Here is an 18,203-nt window from a genome sequence, read left to right as displayed (position 1 = left end):
ATCACGATAATGCGCCATCCCATACGCTCTGTCAGTACAGCAATTTTTAACCTCAAAACAAATTTCAGTACTACCACAGCCACCTTATTCACCAGATATCCCTCCGTGCGACTTTTTTCTATTTCCAAGATTCAAAATGGCGGTCAACGGACACCATTTTCAAACAACACAAGATGTCCAAAGAGCTGTGACGAGGGTCTTGGAGGATATTACAGAAGATGAGTTCCAGAAATGTTACCATCAATGGCAGAAGCGCTGGAATAAGTGTGTGCAATCAGAGGGGAACTACTTTGAAGGAGACAACACTAAACATGACTAAAATGGTAAGCAACATTTTTTTTTTTCACATCAGTCTCATTACTTTATTGTCGCACCTCCTATATATATATATATATATATATATATATATATATATATATATATATATATATATATTTTTAATTTAAATCATCGTTAAATGTCTTTATTCATTTATTTTTATCGCATTAATCGCAGCTATAAAAATTAATAATCAATTCGCTTTTGATTATTGGAAGAATAAGAAATTCAAGAATTTAATAGTGTATGAATCCCTCTAATCTGACTGTACATTGGTATCTTACTAGAAAAAAGGCGGCCGCGAAAATTTTACATGGTTTATGTCTCATTACACATCATTTTGTTAAATTTTTTTGCTAATTGTAACTGAATAACGTTGTTGAATTTAGCGTACTAATAACAACAAATACTTTTACAACGAAAAGCTTCAAAATCCGTAACATTTTTGTCTGTTTCTTGAATGGTAATTTTTTATCACAGCTCTAACCCCAATGTTTCCTTTTTTCTCTCCAAAACATAAATAAAATTTTAGATAAATCGTTCATATAAAGGAGTATAAATCGTTCGAATGAACGAATCGTTCGTGCGCAGGTGCCCGGTGCATCACGTGGTCCACTCTCCGCCAATAGCAGCTAAAATAATAATGTGAGCACATACATCCAACAAACAAGCAAATCCATCCAGGCACCATCCTTTTTTTTAGAGTGAAAAGAAGCTCAGTCAAGCTGTTGTGTTACAATCGAATATATAAGAAATTCATTCAGTTTTTCGTTACCTTCTTATTAATAAATAAATAAACTTTTATAAATCTTTACGTAATCTTTCGAGAAAGTAAACACATTTTTTTAACTTCTGTACTTCTTGTACAAAGATATATTATTAAAATATTAAAAATAAATAGAAAGATCAAAAATTTCTGTAACAAAGGAGATTCTTTTTCATCGTATATTGCATGAGATATTAGGTTTCAACATCGATTTATCTGTGTAAAAAATAATAGCAAAAATCTCTGAAAAATCGAATGGACGTACGTTCTACTGTTTCAGAAAAATAGAAAAAAGAGTAAAGACTAAAAATAAAATAAGAAAATTCCTTTTTGGATTCATTGAATCCAAACAGTCAAAATATAAAAATTTTTGAAAAAAATTTGGAAAGTAAAAAAGCAAAACAGAATACACAAACCAAATGAAAGAGGTTCTTCAGAACCTTAAGATAAAAGAATAGGACTGTTTTTATAAAATGAAATTAGAGAAATAATTTATAATACGAAGATACTTGTGAATGAAAGAAGAAAGAGCACCAGAAGAAAAAAATGTATGCACTCTGAGAAAATGAAGGAAATATGGAAAATGATTAAAAAAGCTGGCAATACAGTTGTAGGACTTTCCCGACACGCGGATTTTTTCTAATGCATGGCAAACATACACAGCTTAATTTAAAATGTTTATAATTTTATTTAAATAAAATATTTTTTGTGCAGATGTACGTCAGTGCTACACTAGCCTAGCGCTCATTGGAGTGATAAGGAGTACTATTGACGCAGTGTACCCACTTAGCCACTAGTTTAGAGTATTTTTTGGGGTGAGGGTGCGATTTCGAAATTTTTTTTTTCAAATATAATTATTTTTAAATTTTTAACGGATGTGCCTAAGAAAAAATAATACCTTAGGCGAAATCTCGATACACTGAGGTGACCTTGCTCTTCATCCTCACCCCCATGACCTTTTAAGTTGAAAATGTAATGGCAGCAATACTCCACATATAGAAGTAATCTGATCATATTTGGTCAAATTCGGTTCAGTAGTTCTAGAGATATAAGGTAATAGATACCGAACACCTACACGTACATACGAACACACAGAAAATTTCCATCTGGTTTTTTGGGTTTCTTAGGTGTGAAAAAGTGAAGATCCGGTGAAATCCGCATATGGCCAAATTGGACCAATTACATTTCTTTCCCTTCTACAGCTATAGCGCTATACGGGAAAGTAAAAAGTAATATCTTGTAGACCGTAGTAGGCTGTTTCAGTTGAAAATCGATTTTTTTTTTATATACAATAAAAAATTAACCGTATTGATGTTATTATAAATGTCGTACTTTAATTAATTTTAAAAAAACTTTAAAAATTGAATCCATTTTTGTGATTTCTTATTTATTAGTTCTAAAAGAAAGGCCTGCTTCATTCTTCATATTATGCTCTGTAGAATCTTCTTCAGTGGAGCAAGATATTCTAAGGAAAGATTTAAATAGCTTCATTCATAGATTACATAAACGGTTAAAATATGCATACATATTTTATTTAAAATAATTTTAATTTTATTATAAAATATAAAAAGAGATATACCGATCGTAAATCATTTTGTAGCAAATTATCCGCAATATTTTTGTAATAATTAAAACTTTTGTTGGTTAATATATATCTTTTTAATTAATAATAATGCAAATTGAGGATATATGTACTAAATATTTCAAGGCATATAAGTTTTGAAGACGAACCTTATCATCCAGCCCGTTTATCTCTTTAAAATTATGTGACGACTAAAACATAGAACATGTAACTTTTCCGTTCCAGTTTTTAAATAAAGTTGAACTTTATTTAAAAGCTCAAATTTTTATTTGATTTTAATAGACGTTATTTACAACAATTTTCTCAGAATTAAATTCTCTACAAAATTAACTGAAATTTGTAATTCTTTATTGCTAAATTAACTATGTTTTATTCCAAACCTAAAACATTATATTTTCCGACAAAACGTTTGAGATAAAGGTATGGGACCACTTTTATTCATTTTCTTAGACCAAAAAACAAAAGGAAACACTAAACTTATCCCTCGATTTGTACCCTAAGAATTTTAGTACGATTTAATTTCTCAGAGGAAGCAGAAAGCCGGGTTACATGTTTCGCGAACCGGAACTCTCAAACGAACCGTTTTTTGACTTATCTTTATATAACCTTTTTTCTTATTTTTGGTATTATAATCATCTCCCGAGAAATTTCCGTACAATTTAGAATTACCTGTTTATCTATATTATTATATTAAAAAAAAACTAAGAGAATTTTTGTTTGTTCGGGATAAACAAAAAAAACAATTACTCGATCAGTCGCAACCAAATTTTAACCCATGTTTCATGGCATAACTGAGAGGGTTTTTAGATATATTCATCTCGAAAAATCTAATAGTGCAGATTTGCCGGTTAAAGCACAAATTTTAATTAATTGAACTGTGAACTATGATCCTCTATCACTGTATGAGCTGGGTTTGAATTGAATGATTCGAATTAATCGAATGAATAATATTAAAAAATAAAAATAAATAAAATTAAATTTACTTTAAATTAAATAAAATAATATTAAATAAATGCAAAAAATGTAATAATAATGGGCTACCCGTGGGAAATGGGTGTGAGGCTAGAGTGGTGAAGTAAGCGAGCACCTCGTGGGAGGCTCCACCAATCATCACCTTCAACTGTTAACAGACGGGATACCCCTGGGGCGCCTGTTTCGGAAGGTGCAAGGAGTGCTTTTATAATATCTCTTCAAAAAATCTCCGATTTTCGAAATTCAAAAGGGGTGTTTGATAGTAGGCTAAAGGCTAATTTTTGCACGGATCAGTTACATTCGATCTAACAGGTCACGGCTGTACGGAAATGTATATAAACGTGCAATTCGAGAGTACAGGGGATGGAACCTTCTGGGTATATAGGAACGACGACCGAAGCAAGCTCTGCGGGTGTCCAGGGCGCCGGTCCTCCTTGAAAATTGGGAATAGTGAACGAAGCGAGATTTACGGGCATGGAGTAGGCCCCTTGGCTCCTGAAGGCCCCGAGGAGCCTCTTTGTTGGCTCCGGTATTTACCTGTGTTGACCTGAACTCCGAGGGTCCAGGTTCTGGCTGCACGGGCCGGCTAGTATATTTATATGATTATGAATTTTAACACGTGGAGCAATATAACAGTTGTAAGAAATTATGTAATTTTTTTCACATTTCATGCATTTTAGAAATACACATATAGAAATTAATCAATGGTATTAGTACCATTAATTTTCAACAGAATTTGACATAAAAAACATTTTTTTAAAGACTAAATAAATATAACCAGTCGTTTTTTAATACATTTAAAAAAAGAATAGATAAACCTAAGGATGTTACACTAAAACTAGAATTTATATATTTATTAAAAACGTTTTACAAAGCGTTGAGGCAGGTATAAATAGGATTTCAATTGCATTATAATTTTCAGTAATAAGTTCAATAATAATAATAATAATAAATTTTAAAATAGGAAACGGAACGCAAGAATGGCGGGAGTTTCAATATTTCTTCCTACACATTGCAGAGCCTGGACAATGTCCCTTGCTGCTGTATCATTCTATAATCGGGCGAGTTTCATGGGTTTATTTAGTGGCGGTTATAAGTTTTAAGTTTTGTTTATGGACGAATTTGGTGATTTGCGTTCCAATCCGTGTGGACCAGCGTGTAACTACTTGTTTACTGGGTCTGACCGCGGGAGATTAAGCTTTTTGAGTCTGGTGTTCCCGGTGTGATTCCCCTTCACTCCGTCCGCTGAAGTCCTTTCGGTACTAGCACCTTACGGGCTGGCAGGAATCCGCCAAAACGGGGCCCTAGTTATTTTGAGGGAGCAGTGCGCCCCTTTCTCCGGAGGGAATTGCATGTGCTGACTGAATTAAATTGTAAGTTTTAAGGATGGTGAGTAGAAAGGATGTAAATCTTCATCTTCTTGTGGCTGCTCTTTACGCTGTTTCTCTGCTGGGATCTTCCACCGGACTCCAGTCCGTGATGGCGGGTCGCGTTGAGGGTCTCCTTTCTTCTTTTTTCGACCTCTTCTTTCTTCTTTGGCCTAAACTTTCCGTGAGTTGGCAGTAATCAAATTACATGCCAATAACCTTGAAAAGTACCTTGGCCCTGAAAGGCTGAACGGGGGAAAAGTGCAGGTTTCTTCTTTCTTTGGACTGCGGCTGGTGGCTGCTTGGTACGTTCCCTCTTCTTCTTTCTTGAAAGGTAAAAGGAAGTAAGGAACTTACAACGGGTCAAATTTCGCGATCGCAATTTGGGAGCGGCGACGGCGTTGTGATTGAATTAGTAAAAAGCGGATTATTCTCACAAACATCATAACAATAATCATCCAGACACACGTGTGTCCGGGAAGGAGTTGGGGGGACCGCGTGGCCGCAGTGAAGAAGCCTGTGTTGTGGTGGCTGTGGAATTTGAAACAGAAACACACACACACAAATTTTATTTTATTTTGTTTCGGATTTTAGAATAGATTTACCATTAGTATAATCGTAAATACTTTTAGCGAGGATTATCACTAAATACAGTGTGGTTAAGTAATCATTATCTTTGTTAAGTCATCATTATCACTAAATTCAAATGAAGTTAAGTAAAAATGGAATAAGAATGTATCTGTTGAAAATAATAAATAAAATACAATGATTGGATTAATGTGCTTTAATCAAATTAACTCATCCTATAAATAGACAAGGTAGGTTCGCAGAAAAACTCAGTTTGGCAAGAGGTAGTATATTAAGATATATATGTCTCGATTATGTAGCTGTCGGAAAGGGGGAGCAGTTCTTATCGTCCTGTCCGTACGTCAGTTGTCAGAATAGGGAGTGCTACTAAGTTAGACAAGCTATTTCACTTAGTTTAATATATACTTGTTTTATTTAGGAGAGAACGAACTAAATGAATAAGTAAAATTTAATTATTTAAAGTCAATGATAGTTTATATTCTTGAGGCAATTCTATAATATTAATTTGAAGCCGTTAAAATAATTTTATTGTTTTATTCATCGTTGTTATCACATACATCAGTAACATTTTTAATAATCAGTAAAATCACATTCAATACTACGCAGATATTAATATTTATAACGATTATCTTCGTCCGCTTATCTTGAATATTAAAGAAATACATCATAGCAGAAAAGATAAAATTATCATAAATACAACTATCTTCATCCCTTACCGGCTTCCGTTGCGCGAGTGGTAGCGTCTCGGCCTTTCATCCGGAGGTCCCGTGTTTGAATCCCGATCAGGCAAGGCATTTTTACACACGCTACAAATTATTCATCTCAACCTTTGAAGCAATATTTAACGGTGGTCCCGGAGGTTAAAAAAAAAAAAAAATTATCTTCATCCCTGCATACTACATCCAAAAACGATGATAATGATATCCTAAAGAATTCAATGTGTTATTGTAATTATTTCATTTAGTGTTAAAAAAATTGAAGTATTTGCTTTTTTTTATAAATATTTAGAATTTTTATTTCTATTTAAATTAAACATTTTTTTTTTTTTAATTACAGTTAACATGAACCGTTTACAGATAGTAGCTTAAGAGCCCGGTTGAACTCAAAACATATTAATACTAAATATATAAAAATATAAATAAAATTAAATATTTATTTTATGAAACATTTCACATACGTCCTTGAGCGTTATAAAATATTTATTATTAATGTAAACAGTCTTTTATAACTAGTAAATTATTTTTTCCAAAACTTTAAATCTATACTAGTATATAAAGAGGAAGAGGATTTTTTTTTTTTGTTCGGGTTAAACAAAAAACTACTCGATCAATCGCAATCGAATTTTTATTAATGTTTCTTAGCATAACTGAGAAGGTTTTTAGATACATTTCATCTTGAAAAAAAAAGTATATATACATAGTAGTGGGGATTTTCCGGTTGAAGCACAAACTTTAATGAACTGAATTAATTATCTGTGAACTGTATCATTTTGTGAGCTGGATTTAAACTGAATGATTCGAATAAATCGAATGAATAATATTACAATAATAATAAATTTAAACCTATGTTAAATAAAAAGTTTCAAAAATTTCTGTTAAAAATAATGGGCTTTACGTGGGGCTACGTGTGAGGCTAGAGTGGTGGAGTATGCGAGCACCTCGTGGGAGGCAACACCAATCATCACCATCAACTGATAACAAACAGGATATCCCTGGGGCGCTGTTTTGGAAGGTGCAATGGAGTTCTCTTATAATATCTCTTCAAACAATCGTCCAATTTTCAAAATTCAAACGGGGTGTTTCTTAGTAGGTTGAAGGGTAATTTCTGCGTGGATTAGGTACACTCTCAATCTAACAGATGGTTATTCAGATATATATATATATATATATATATATATATATATATATATATATATATATATATATATATATATATATATGAAGTTGGTCACTTTGATTCTTTGCTATCGCATCACGCGAGAATCAACCGACCGATTACTTTCAAATTTTCAGTATACATTCTTATTATTTCAGGGAATATTTTAAGCCATCGATCGAGACCCCTAGCTCCCTTGAAGGTTAAGAAAATAAAAATATTCATTGTTTCTGCGCCCCCAAGGAGGTGAAGTTGTGAATTAAAGATATTCATTAAGGAAAAAATAAATTAATACTTTTACTTCATTATTGTATTTCTGCCAGCTTGGGAAAGAAATAAGTTATGAATTTTTGTGGTCAAAGGTGTGTGTACTTTAGTTACAGTTTTTTTACCCAGCGGGTTGGTCTATTTGTGAATGCGTTTTCGCAAATCAGCTGATTTTGGAGTCAAGAGTTTCAGCGTTCAAGTCCTATTAAAGGCAGTTACTTTTATACGGATTTGAATACTAGACCGTGGGTACCGGTGTTCTTTGGTAGGTTGGTTTCAATTAACCACATCTCAGAAATGGTCGATCTCAGACTGTAAAAGACTACACTCATACATAACATCCTCATTCATCCTCTTAAGTAATACCTAACGGTGATTCCTGGAGGATAAACAGGAAAAAGGAAAGAAGTTACTATTATTCTATCTTTTAGTTTTTTTTCGGCTTTCTATAAAGCCTGAATACTATAATTATTATTTACCACTATTATTCTCACAACCATGAGGATTACGTACAATTCGCGGGTCCAGCAGGTGGAGCCTCCTGGGTAGATGTGAATGGGGACCGAAATAAGCTCTGCGGGTGTCCAGGGCGCCGGTTCCCGTAGCATATTGGGATCTGAGTCGTAGTCGAGTTCTGCACTCATGGGTTAGGCCTCTTGAACCCTAGAGGATCTGAAGAGCCCCTGAGTTAGCTTCGGGATTCGTCTGGTCTGATCTGAGCCCCGAGGGTCCAGGTTCTGGCTAAACGGGCAGACTAGTCATATATTTCTTAGAATTTTCTTTTTTTTAATTATTAAAATTTTCGTTTTGAAGCTAAGATTATAAAAAAAAATAATAACTTGATGACTCACGAGCAGTAAGTATCAATAATCAAGTGTTTCTTTCTATAATAATTAAAAATATGCGTTAATTTCATTCAAGTTTACGTTCAAACAACCAAGAACTGAAAATATAATACCTTGTAATGTAATCTACCTTAAACATAAGTTATTATGAAGAATCCGTTCAAATCGGTTCAATTATTCTTAGTAAAGTAATAGATAGACAGACATTATAAATTTGTAATAAAAATTTTCTATAATTAGATTTGTGCGATAAAATTATATACAAAAAAAGGAAAACAAATGTTTCGAAATTTCAGAAATCAGACTGATGATATTAATAATCATCACATTTCAGTTTTAATACTCCATATCAGTGTTGCAATTAGTTACATAATACGTAAGTTTTCATTTTGAGACTGGAAACGTGCAGTTAACTTTCCCTTTGGTGGTCACCATACTAATTACATTACAATACGTACTAGTATAATTAAATTTTCTGCCGATAGATGCCACTTCACTTACATATTTAACAATTTCAGTTCCGATAAATTATAACTAAGTTAGTTATTGATCATTAAGATTCTTTAAGTCGTTATGAAATAATTTGTCCTGACACAAACATTGTTAACCGATTAATTTTTTTTACCTAAAATTTTTTAATTGCATTTTTCTTAAGTAAAATTCATCGTATAATAAAAAATATACCTATAATTTTGTTGAAATTTTTTTAATATTATACTAGCTAGCCCGGCAATGCTTCGCCATTTCTACTTTTGAGTAAATGAACACAAATGAAAGTTTGATAAAACATTAAAAAACTGAATATTACGGAACTTCACAAAATTTAATCTATCCCTTCTTCCCTTTTTCGCATCTCCCCTTTCCCCTTCTTCCCTTTTCCCCTTCTTCCCTTTTCCCCTTTTCCTTTTTTTCCTTCTTCTCTTCTTCCCTTTTCCCCTTTTTCCGTATTTCTTTATACCATTTTTCGCAAAAATATTTCTTTTCACGTAACTAATATATATTTTGATTATGAGCCAAATCGGACCATAAATACAATCTTTTCGAAATATCTATATCCCAGCGCCACCTAGCGGGTCCAAATTAATTCAGAAACCTTTGTGGGCGTGCTCACAACAACTCGCCAAAGTTTCATTGCAATCGGATGAATAGTATAGAAACGCAGACGGGACAAACAAACAAACAAACATTCATTTTTATATGTTAATATGATTAGAGGTTAAAATTTAATCCCTCCCTTACAGATTAACTAGTTTCGCTCTCTCTATGTGCATATTGAATTTTAAAAATTGGAAATATTTATTAGTAATTTTATGTATACTGTTGATGTAAGAGTTACCGCTTTTCATAAGTTACGGATAAAATAAATTTTTTAGATAAAAGTTGTTACCAAAATCAATTTTTGTATCTTTTCTTTTTTCTCCTACAATGATTTTTGTTATATTACGTATTAGTGATTGCTCATGTGTTAATTATATGCTTATAATTATTAATATAAATTAAAAATATAATCTAACCAACGCTTGTTAATCTTCACTGACGAGCGAAGGTTAAGTTTGGTTAGATTATATTTGTAATTTCTCTGTAAATACCTCCAAAAACCAAATAATTATAATTATAAAATGAAAATTACTGACACGTAATACATAACGTAAAAAATAAAAACCATTGGGGGGGGGGGGAAACAGAAAAGACCCCAAATTTTTAGTGAAACAGGAAAACATTGAAGTTGATCAAGAACTACTTACCTAGAACAGCAAATTCGATTAATTTTCATTTTCCATTTTTCTACATTACAGTGGTTACATATTTTAATCATTTAAAAAAATTATTAGTAATTAATTTATTAATATTATTCTAATCATGTGTTGACAATCATTTAATTGTTCTTTGGTTTGATATAATTCTTCTGATCTTAATTTGTGTACATGTTCTCTAGTTTTTTAAATTTTCTCTCTTTGTATTCATCATTCTCTCTTAATCTTTTTATGCTTTCCTTGATCTTAACGTTTTGTTCCTCTTTATGTTTATCATCTTCTCTTAATCTATTCCTTCTTTGATTTTAACACTTTTTCTTCCTCTTTACATTTATCATCTTCTCGTGTTGTTTTTATTCTTTCTTTCTTTGTAACATTTACTTCCTGTTTATTTTTTTTTTTTAGTTTTCTTTCTTTGGTTTTAACATTTTCTCCCTTTTTATATTTATCATCTTTTCTTAATTTTTTTATTCTTCCCTTGTACTTAACATTTTCTTTCTCTTCATATTCATCTTCTTATCGTTTTTTTGAGATGTATTTCTTCATGTTTATTTTTCCTTTATGATTGTTTCTTTTCCATTTTTAGTTATTTACCAAATAATCCAAAAATAAAAACTGAACTAAATGGAATAGTTTAATTATTATTAACTTTTATTTATACGACACACCAGAAATCTGAAACTTTTGTTAATCAGCAGCCCACAAAGATACGAATAATACTGATCTAGTAATACGAGTAATAAAGGGACTTTTACTCTATCCTAATATTTCATGTAATATTGTTGAATTGATAATTGTATAAATATCTGATGTTAACAAAAACTAATATTTCAGCACTTGTGTAACTGTCCACTTTATTAAAGAATTGGAGGATCGTATCTACTTTCAAATGAAATAAGTTTAAATGAAGTGCAGCAAAAAATGTGTATATGTAATTTAATAGGCGTACAAGGAAGTCATGTGATGTCCACATCAGATTTTTTTTTTAATAACGAATTAGATGTTACTTTCCGAATAGCTTCCGTAAGATAAATCGTTATGTCTGTATTTATTTCTGTTTTGTGTTTTCCGTTCATAATAAAATATATATCACCTTGTATTCGATTTTGTTTCATGGATATTCCTTGAACGAAGTAAAAGAAGTACTGTGATCGCGAACAATTTCGGTTTTCAGATTTCAACGAAAACATCCATTTTGACCGTTCCTGAATCCATTTTGACTAGTTTTGGCGTGACGTCTGTACTTACGTACCTCCGATTAAGCCACTTATGGCTAGGAACGGAGGGGTTGGTGTGGCGACCAGACACGTCACGAGGCGAGTGTTCTCCCTCGGGAGAAATTGAGATGTACGTACGTATTTACGAATGTATCTCGTATAACTCAAAATCGATCACCAGTAGGATGTTGAAATTTTGGATTTAGGACTGCTGTCACATCTATTTCCGTACCTTCCTTTTTATTGCAATCGATTGAACCAAAAGTGTCCAAAAAAGCCCAAAAAAACTGGATTTTTCTTTTTTTCTTAACTGGCAATAAGCCCTCATTGAAAGTTTTTCAATGATATATCATAATTGGTATTTATTTTCATGACTCCAGAGTTATAGCCAAATGAAATTTTAATTAATGAAATACTTGGATCTTACAAAGGGAAGGTACATTGATTAGATCAGACTTCATCTCTTTTTTTTAACTTTTTTTAATTTTTTTATCTAAATATATTAATTTATTAATAATTAACCTCTGATTGTAAAAAAAGATTTTACGGTAAATAATTCAATAATAATAATAACGAAAAAATATTAGAAGTTATTATTAAAATAAAATTTTATGTACTTTTCATTTAAAAAAAATGTGTATATGTAATTTAATATGCGTACAAGGAAGTTATATGGTGTCCATATCAGAAGTTTGATTATTAAATTCTAATATCATTACATTTTCTTTAATATTTTTTTCTTTATTCAGTTGAAAATATAAAATGTAAGATGAAAAATAAAAATATCATGGACTTTGGTATCGGTAAAGATTCGCAGACTGAGTTATATTTTCATAAAGTGAAACCTTACTAGGTAAAAATCAATTAAATGGTATAAGATCAATGTTAAGCCATATTTATTAATTTAACTTTATCATAAAGCTTCTTCTTCAGCTTTTCTTAAAGGAATCTCCAGATCTTAAATTTTCATTTATTTTAAATTACGTATTCTTAATGTTTTCTTTATTAAACTATATTGAAATATATTTTCATTTTTTTTTTATTATTCTTTTAAGATTTTCATAATAAATTCTTAATTTTTTCTTATTTTACCAAAAAATGTTCATGTTTTATAATTTAAGATGTAGTAAGACGTCTTAAGCCGTATACAAAAAAATCTATATACAGGGTGTCCATAAAGTTTTTCTATGATTACAAAAAATTATTACAGTTACATCTGTACGGTTTATGGCAAAAGAAAAAAAAACGTCATCAGTTTTTTTTACATTGTCAATAAATTTCAACATGTGCACCATTTGTCGCTCGTAGAATGTCCAACCGATAATCAATTTCACATCACGTGTTGATCAACAATTCTTCGGTAACACTTATAACTTCAGGTATTCTGGGTCTAAATGTATCCAGATTAAGTACGGGTGTTGCATATACTCTGTCTTTTCATAACCCCAGAGGAAAAAGTATAAGGGACTTATATCTGGTGATCGTGGTAGCCAAGGAGTGGGACCGTCGGGCCAATCCATCTGCCATGAAATGATTCATTCAGAAAATCTTGAACTAGTAATCCCCAATGTGGTGACGTGCCATCCTGCTGGAAAACCAATCTAGGTTATAAAAAATAAACAAAAATTACTTAGATAATATTTTCTTTTTAATGATAGAAGTACAATGAATTATTTTAAAAATTATTTCAAAGTTGGCAATGAAATAACAACAGCTGATCAACAATGCGCAATACTGTATTAGTATTTAAATCATTCTGTAAGACATATTAAGTATATAGAGTACTGTGAACTATGCTGTCGTTAGCGAAGGTTTTTTTGTGAATTTTAGTTTCAACGAGATTGTTTTGTGATTGAAGTAATGCAGTTCTTATTTACAACAAAGGAAAACGTCGATATGGTATTCATTTTTGTTGTGTGTAATGATAATGTTACAGTTTCTGCAGTAGAATATGAAATAGAGTTCTCCGAATCACAAGTTTCCAGATTCCAAAACAATTAGCTCCACTTTTCACAATATTCAAGAAACAGATTCATTACCTATACTCGTACCAGGTACTAACGATCTGTCCAACACAACGCTGTCATTGGTGAAATTATTATTGATGCAGTCCAGGCGTCAGTAAACGACGTCTTTCTAAGCGGATCGGAGTTTCGCATTTGATAGTTTGGAGGACACTTAAAACAAAACAAGTTTTATCTTTATCATAAACAGCCAGTTCAATATCTACACACAGGAGACGTTCCGTTTCGCTTCGAGTTCTGCAAAATCTAATATCTTGATTAAAATACAACTTACTAATTTTATAATAATTTGAAATTTAACGATCCTTTTCCATGCAGTATTTCATTACCTATAAAAATAAACTATTGAAGAATTATTGAACACTGTCGTTCGTAAATCTTTTGCAGTTGTGCTTAATTTTATTCAAGGCGCAGAAATCAGGGCGAAATCTTTCGCCGGCCGACACTCGTTAACAAAAAATTTCGAACCAATTTTTATATGAAGGTTCTTCTTTTATTATCACCAGTAGAATATGTCGTGGGATTTTTTCTTATAATCTTCCTGAATCACGTACATATATCTACTACCAAGTAGTTGTAGATGAAAGAGCCCACCTCCTGCCAACATCTAACTTTTTTTTTATTGTTCTTACTAAGCCTACCTATCTTATATCAATTATTGTTTTCGTATACCTTTCAATTATACATCTAAGTTACTAAATTTGATTTTAAGAATTAGAAGAAAAATATAAAATGTAGTTAGGGATGCACAATAAAAATGCACCCTAATAATTATAAAATAATTAATATATTACCCTGGAAATGTTCCTAATATTTTTATGATTTTAATTTCAGGTTATAATTATAAATATATATGCTTGGATTTTTCAGGTTTAAGCCTAAATCAGGCGTACGTTTTTACAGGTTTTCCTAGGGTAAATTTTTGAAATAAAAATGTCTTATTTCAATTACTTTTATTACAGATTTTTAAAAATATTTGCATGTTAATTAAATATGATATAAAAGTAATAAAAAACGATTTAAGAGTTTTATTTCTTTTGTTTGCAGGGACGAAGTTACTTTGTTCTACATGCTGAAATTATGAAAAGGAATACTTCAAATATTTTACAGGTAATAATTATTATTATTATAGATTAATTGTAAAAAAAAATCGTAAGTTCTATTTTAAATTTGAGTCTTTAAATAAAAAATTCATTCATCACATCAAAGTCTTGATTACCCAGTAGAATAACAGAAATGGTGATTGTACTATTTCTTTCGTTCGTAGATAACTGTTTCTCTTTGTCCAAATATAATTAAACTGTTGACCGCTTTTCATGAAACAGATCTCAGAAGATTTTTTTTTAATCACGTCAATGATAACAATTTTATGATTATTTTTACAAAAAATACAGATGATGGTCTAAATTATCTCCTAGTTGATAAACCAAAGACTTCTTTTAAAACCATACTATAATGGAATTTCAAATAAATACTTCAAAAACGTATTTTAAAAAGATATTATATTTTTCAATAACGGTATTATTTATGAAGATTAGTTATAAAAGTTAAAAAAAAAATTTCTTTTCATTTGTTGAAATTTTATTTTTTTACTTCTACTACAACAATAGTTTGGGGTCTTTATAATAATTGAATGGATAATAATGCTTTTTTTGTACCGTTAGAAAAAATCCCATGTCTGAATGGGACTCGAACACAGAATAAAAGACCACTCCACCACAGTGATAGGCACAGTGATTGTAATAATGAAAATATTAGTAAAAATAATTAAAATAAATCGATTAATCGATGGTTTGAAACTAGAAAAACACTATAAATTTTATTTGAAGGTAATATTATCAGATAATACTAGATCGGTGTTCTTTGGTAGTTGGGTTTCAATTAACCACACATCTCAGAAATAGTCGACCTGAGACTACACTTCACTTACACTCATACATATCATTCTTTGAAGTAATACCTGACGGGAATTCCCGGAGGCTAAACAGGAAAAAAATATATTGTCAGAAGCGATTAAGAAATCCAATCTTGCCTTCTATGGATAGTTGATGAGAATTGATGGAAACAGACTAACAAAAGAAATCATTGACCAAGGAAACAACAGGAAAATAATTACCAACTGGTTTAAGCAGGTTAAAGAAGATGTAAAAGAAAATTAACACATTTAGAGATAAATTTAGATGAAAATTCAAAATATGTAAAAGATTTTGGAAGAAAATAAAAAAAGCAGAATTGAACTGCAAAGAAGAAAAGAAACCTCGGATAATTTAAAAAAATACTGGGAATGTGATGAGAAAAAATATTTAATATTGTTCTACAAAGTCGGGTGTCAATTAAAAAAAAAGTAATAAACAATTAACAAATGATTTAAATTAAATAATTAAATTTTCTAGTTACGAGTACTTTCCAGTCTAGTGCTACAGCAGAGCTATAGTTTTAGAAATGTATTGTAATTGGTCTAATTTAGCCAATTTTTTTTAAGCCCCCATTTACCCAATTTACGAACGCCAAAGTAGTGTCGGACTCGCTAACAGGTTCCGTAAGATAGTAAAAATAGGCGTATGTATTTCTGCCCACTACCGACTAAACCTCCACCCCTGGTGACCCGTCCCTCCTGTGAATAGCTGATAAAGCATTTCTACAGAAGGGAGGGAATAAGCGCCCACACACATATTCAAACAACAAGCAAATAGCAAGGCACCTAAGGACATCTAAGGAACCCAAAAACCAGGTGGAAATTTTCCGGATATTCATATGTACGTGTATGTATGTTGTGTCACTCTCTAAATCACCTTATATCTCCAGAACTACTGAACCGATTTTGACCAAACTGAGTCAGATTACTTCTGTATTTGGGGCATTAATGCCATTAAATATTCAATTTAAAAGGTTAAATAAAAGGTTTAAATAAAAATTTAAAAGGGAGTGAGGCTGTAGAGTAAGGTCACCCTCAATATCTCTAGATTTCGCCTAATTAAGGTCTTATTTTTCTTACGCACATTTGTTAACAAAAAATAATATTTCAAAAAAAATAAATGTTTTACAAAAATTGTATCCTCACCCCAAAAAATGATCTAAATAAACTAGTAGCTAAGTGGGTATACTGCGTCAATAGTACCTACCTTCTCTCACCATAAGGAGCCCTAGTGTAGCATTGATGTACAGCTGCTGTAATCGTCTGCTACGTTCTGATGTCACAGGTGAGCGGTAGAATTAAATAAATGAATAATATTTAATGTGTAAAAAAAGTATTTAAGTGGCCGCTAGTACAGTCACTTCAGCGCGAATTAAATACGGTATGCGCGCGCGCTTTAGTTATAATCATTAAATTAAATAAACAAAAAATATTATTTTTAAATAAAATCATAAAATTTTAAATTAAGTTGTGTGTGTAAGCCGTGCATCAGAAAAAAGCTCCGTGACGGGAAAGTCCTGTTGGCAGATGTTTTTTTATATTTCGCAGGTTCTGTCCTAGTACCAATTTTTAGTAGATTGTGAGTTTAGTCGATTGCAATCAAAAGGTGGGGTGTACAACAGAGATGTTACAACAATCCTAAATCCATAATTTCAACATCCTCCGACTAATCGTTTTTTGAGTTATGCGAGATACATACGTACCTACAGACGTCACCCCGAAACTAGTCAAATTGGATTCGGGGATGGTTAAAATGGATATTTCCGTTGAAATCTGAAAACCTAAATTTTTCGCTATTACAATACTTCCTTTACATCTTTACAAGGTAGTAAAAATATCCTACTGTAATTTTTGGGATCAAAATTAAGGATAAAGTTGGTAGTTTCTTATGTAATTTATGCTGGGAAATAGGATTAAACATGTCCCAAAACTTTAAACTCCAGTAATTTTTAAGATATTCGACATAAAACACAAAATTCGGTGTCGAAAACAAGTTTTTTTTTTTGGTTTGTTGTACAATAGCTTTATTATTATTAAATAACTAATAAATGATGAAGATTTAGTAGGAATAATATTTATTAGGTACAGAAAGAATAATATGATTTTTTTTTCTTTTTCCTCTGTTTTTCTTCGATAAAAAAACCTATTTTTAAAAGTTTTTATTTACTTTTTGTTGGCTGTATTTACAATAATTTTCTCATAATTAAATTCTCTACAAGTTTTTTTACTAAATCTTCCGCATTTGTCAGTCATTTAACAAAGTTAAAAATCTTTAAAAAACTTTAAAAAAGCTTGTTTTTTTCGACACCGAATTTTGTGTTTTACGTTGGATATCGTAAAAATTACTGGAGTTACACTTCTGGGACCTGTTTTATCCTATATCAGAGCTCAAATTACATAAGAAACCATCAAATACTCCTTAACTTCAGTTCCATAAATTACAGTATGGTTTTTTTTATTAGAAGAGCTGAAATCCAGACGAAATCTTTCGCTAGCTGTAACTCGAAATTCAAAACGTTTCCGGATCTATATTTCTATGAACTTTTTCCATTATTCTCACTAGTAAAACATGTCCTTAAATTTTCTCCGTTTCTTCATGGGAAATAGAAATTTTTAAAAATTTATTGATTAAATACAATAAATTTTTCGGTAACCCGAATAAGTAATGAAAATCAGTGTAATGTATTTTTTTTTTATCTATTGAAATCCAAGA

At 31.1% G+C, this 18,203-nt stretch overlaps 1 protein-coding gene across 1 annotated transcript in view; it reads left to right on the top strand.

Annotated features, from left to right (window-relative positions):
• Positions 1-18,203, top strand: part of Mid1 (calcium-permeable channel component Mid1) — a 308,399-nt gene that overhangs the window by 257,342 nt on the left and 32,854 nt on the right. Inside the window, exon 3 of the mRNA XM_075380284.1 lies at positions 14,623-14,685. Within this exon, the coding sequence (XP_075236399.1) occupies positions 14,623-14,685 (63 nt within the window). The remainder of the gene's footprint in view (positions 1-14,622; positions 14,686-18,203) is intronic.

The sequence above is a fragment of the Lycorma delicatula genome, chromosome 12, assembly GCF_047948215.1.
Source record: "Lycorma delicatula isolate Av1 chromosome 12, ASM4794821v1, whole genome shotgun sequence".
NCBI classification, from domain to species: Eukaryota; Metazoa; Arthropoda; class Insecta; order Hemiptera; family Fulgoridae; genus Lycorma; species Lycorma delicatula.
The sequence above is the reverse complement of the archived record's forward strand: the minus strand, read 5'-3'. Positions and strand labels throughout refer to the sequence as shown.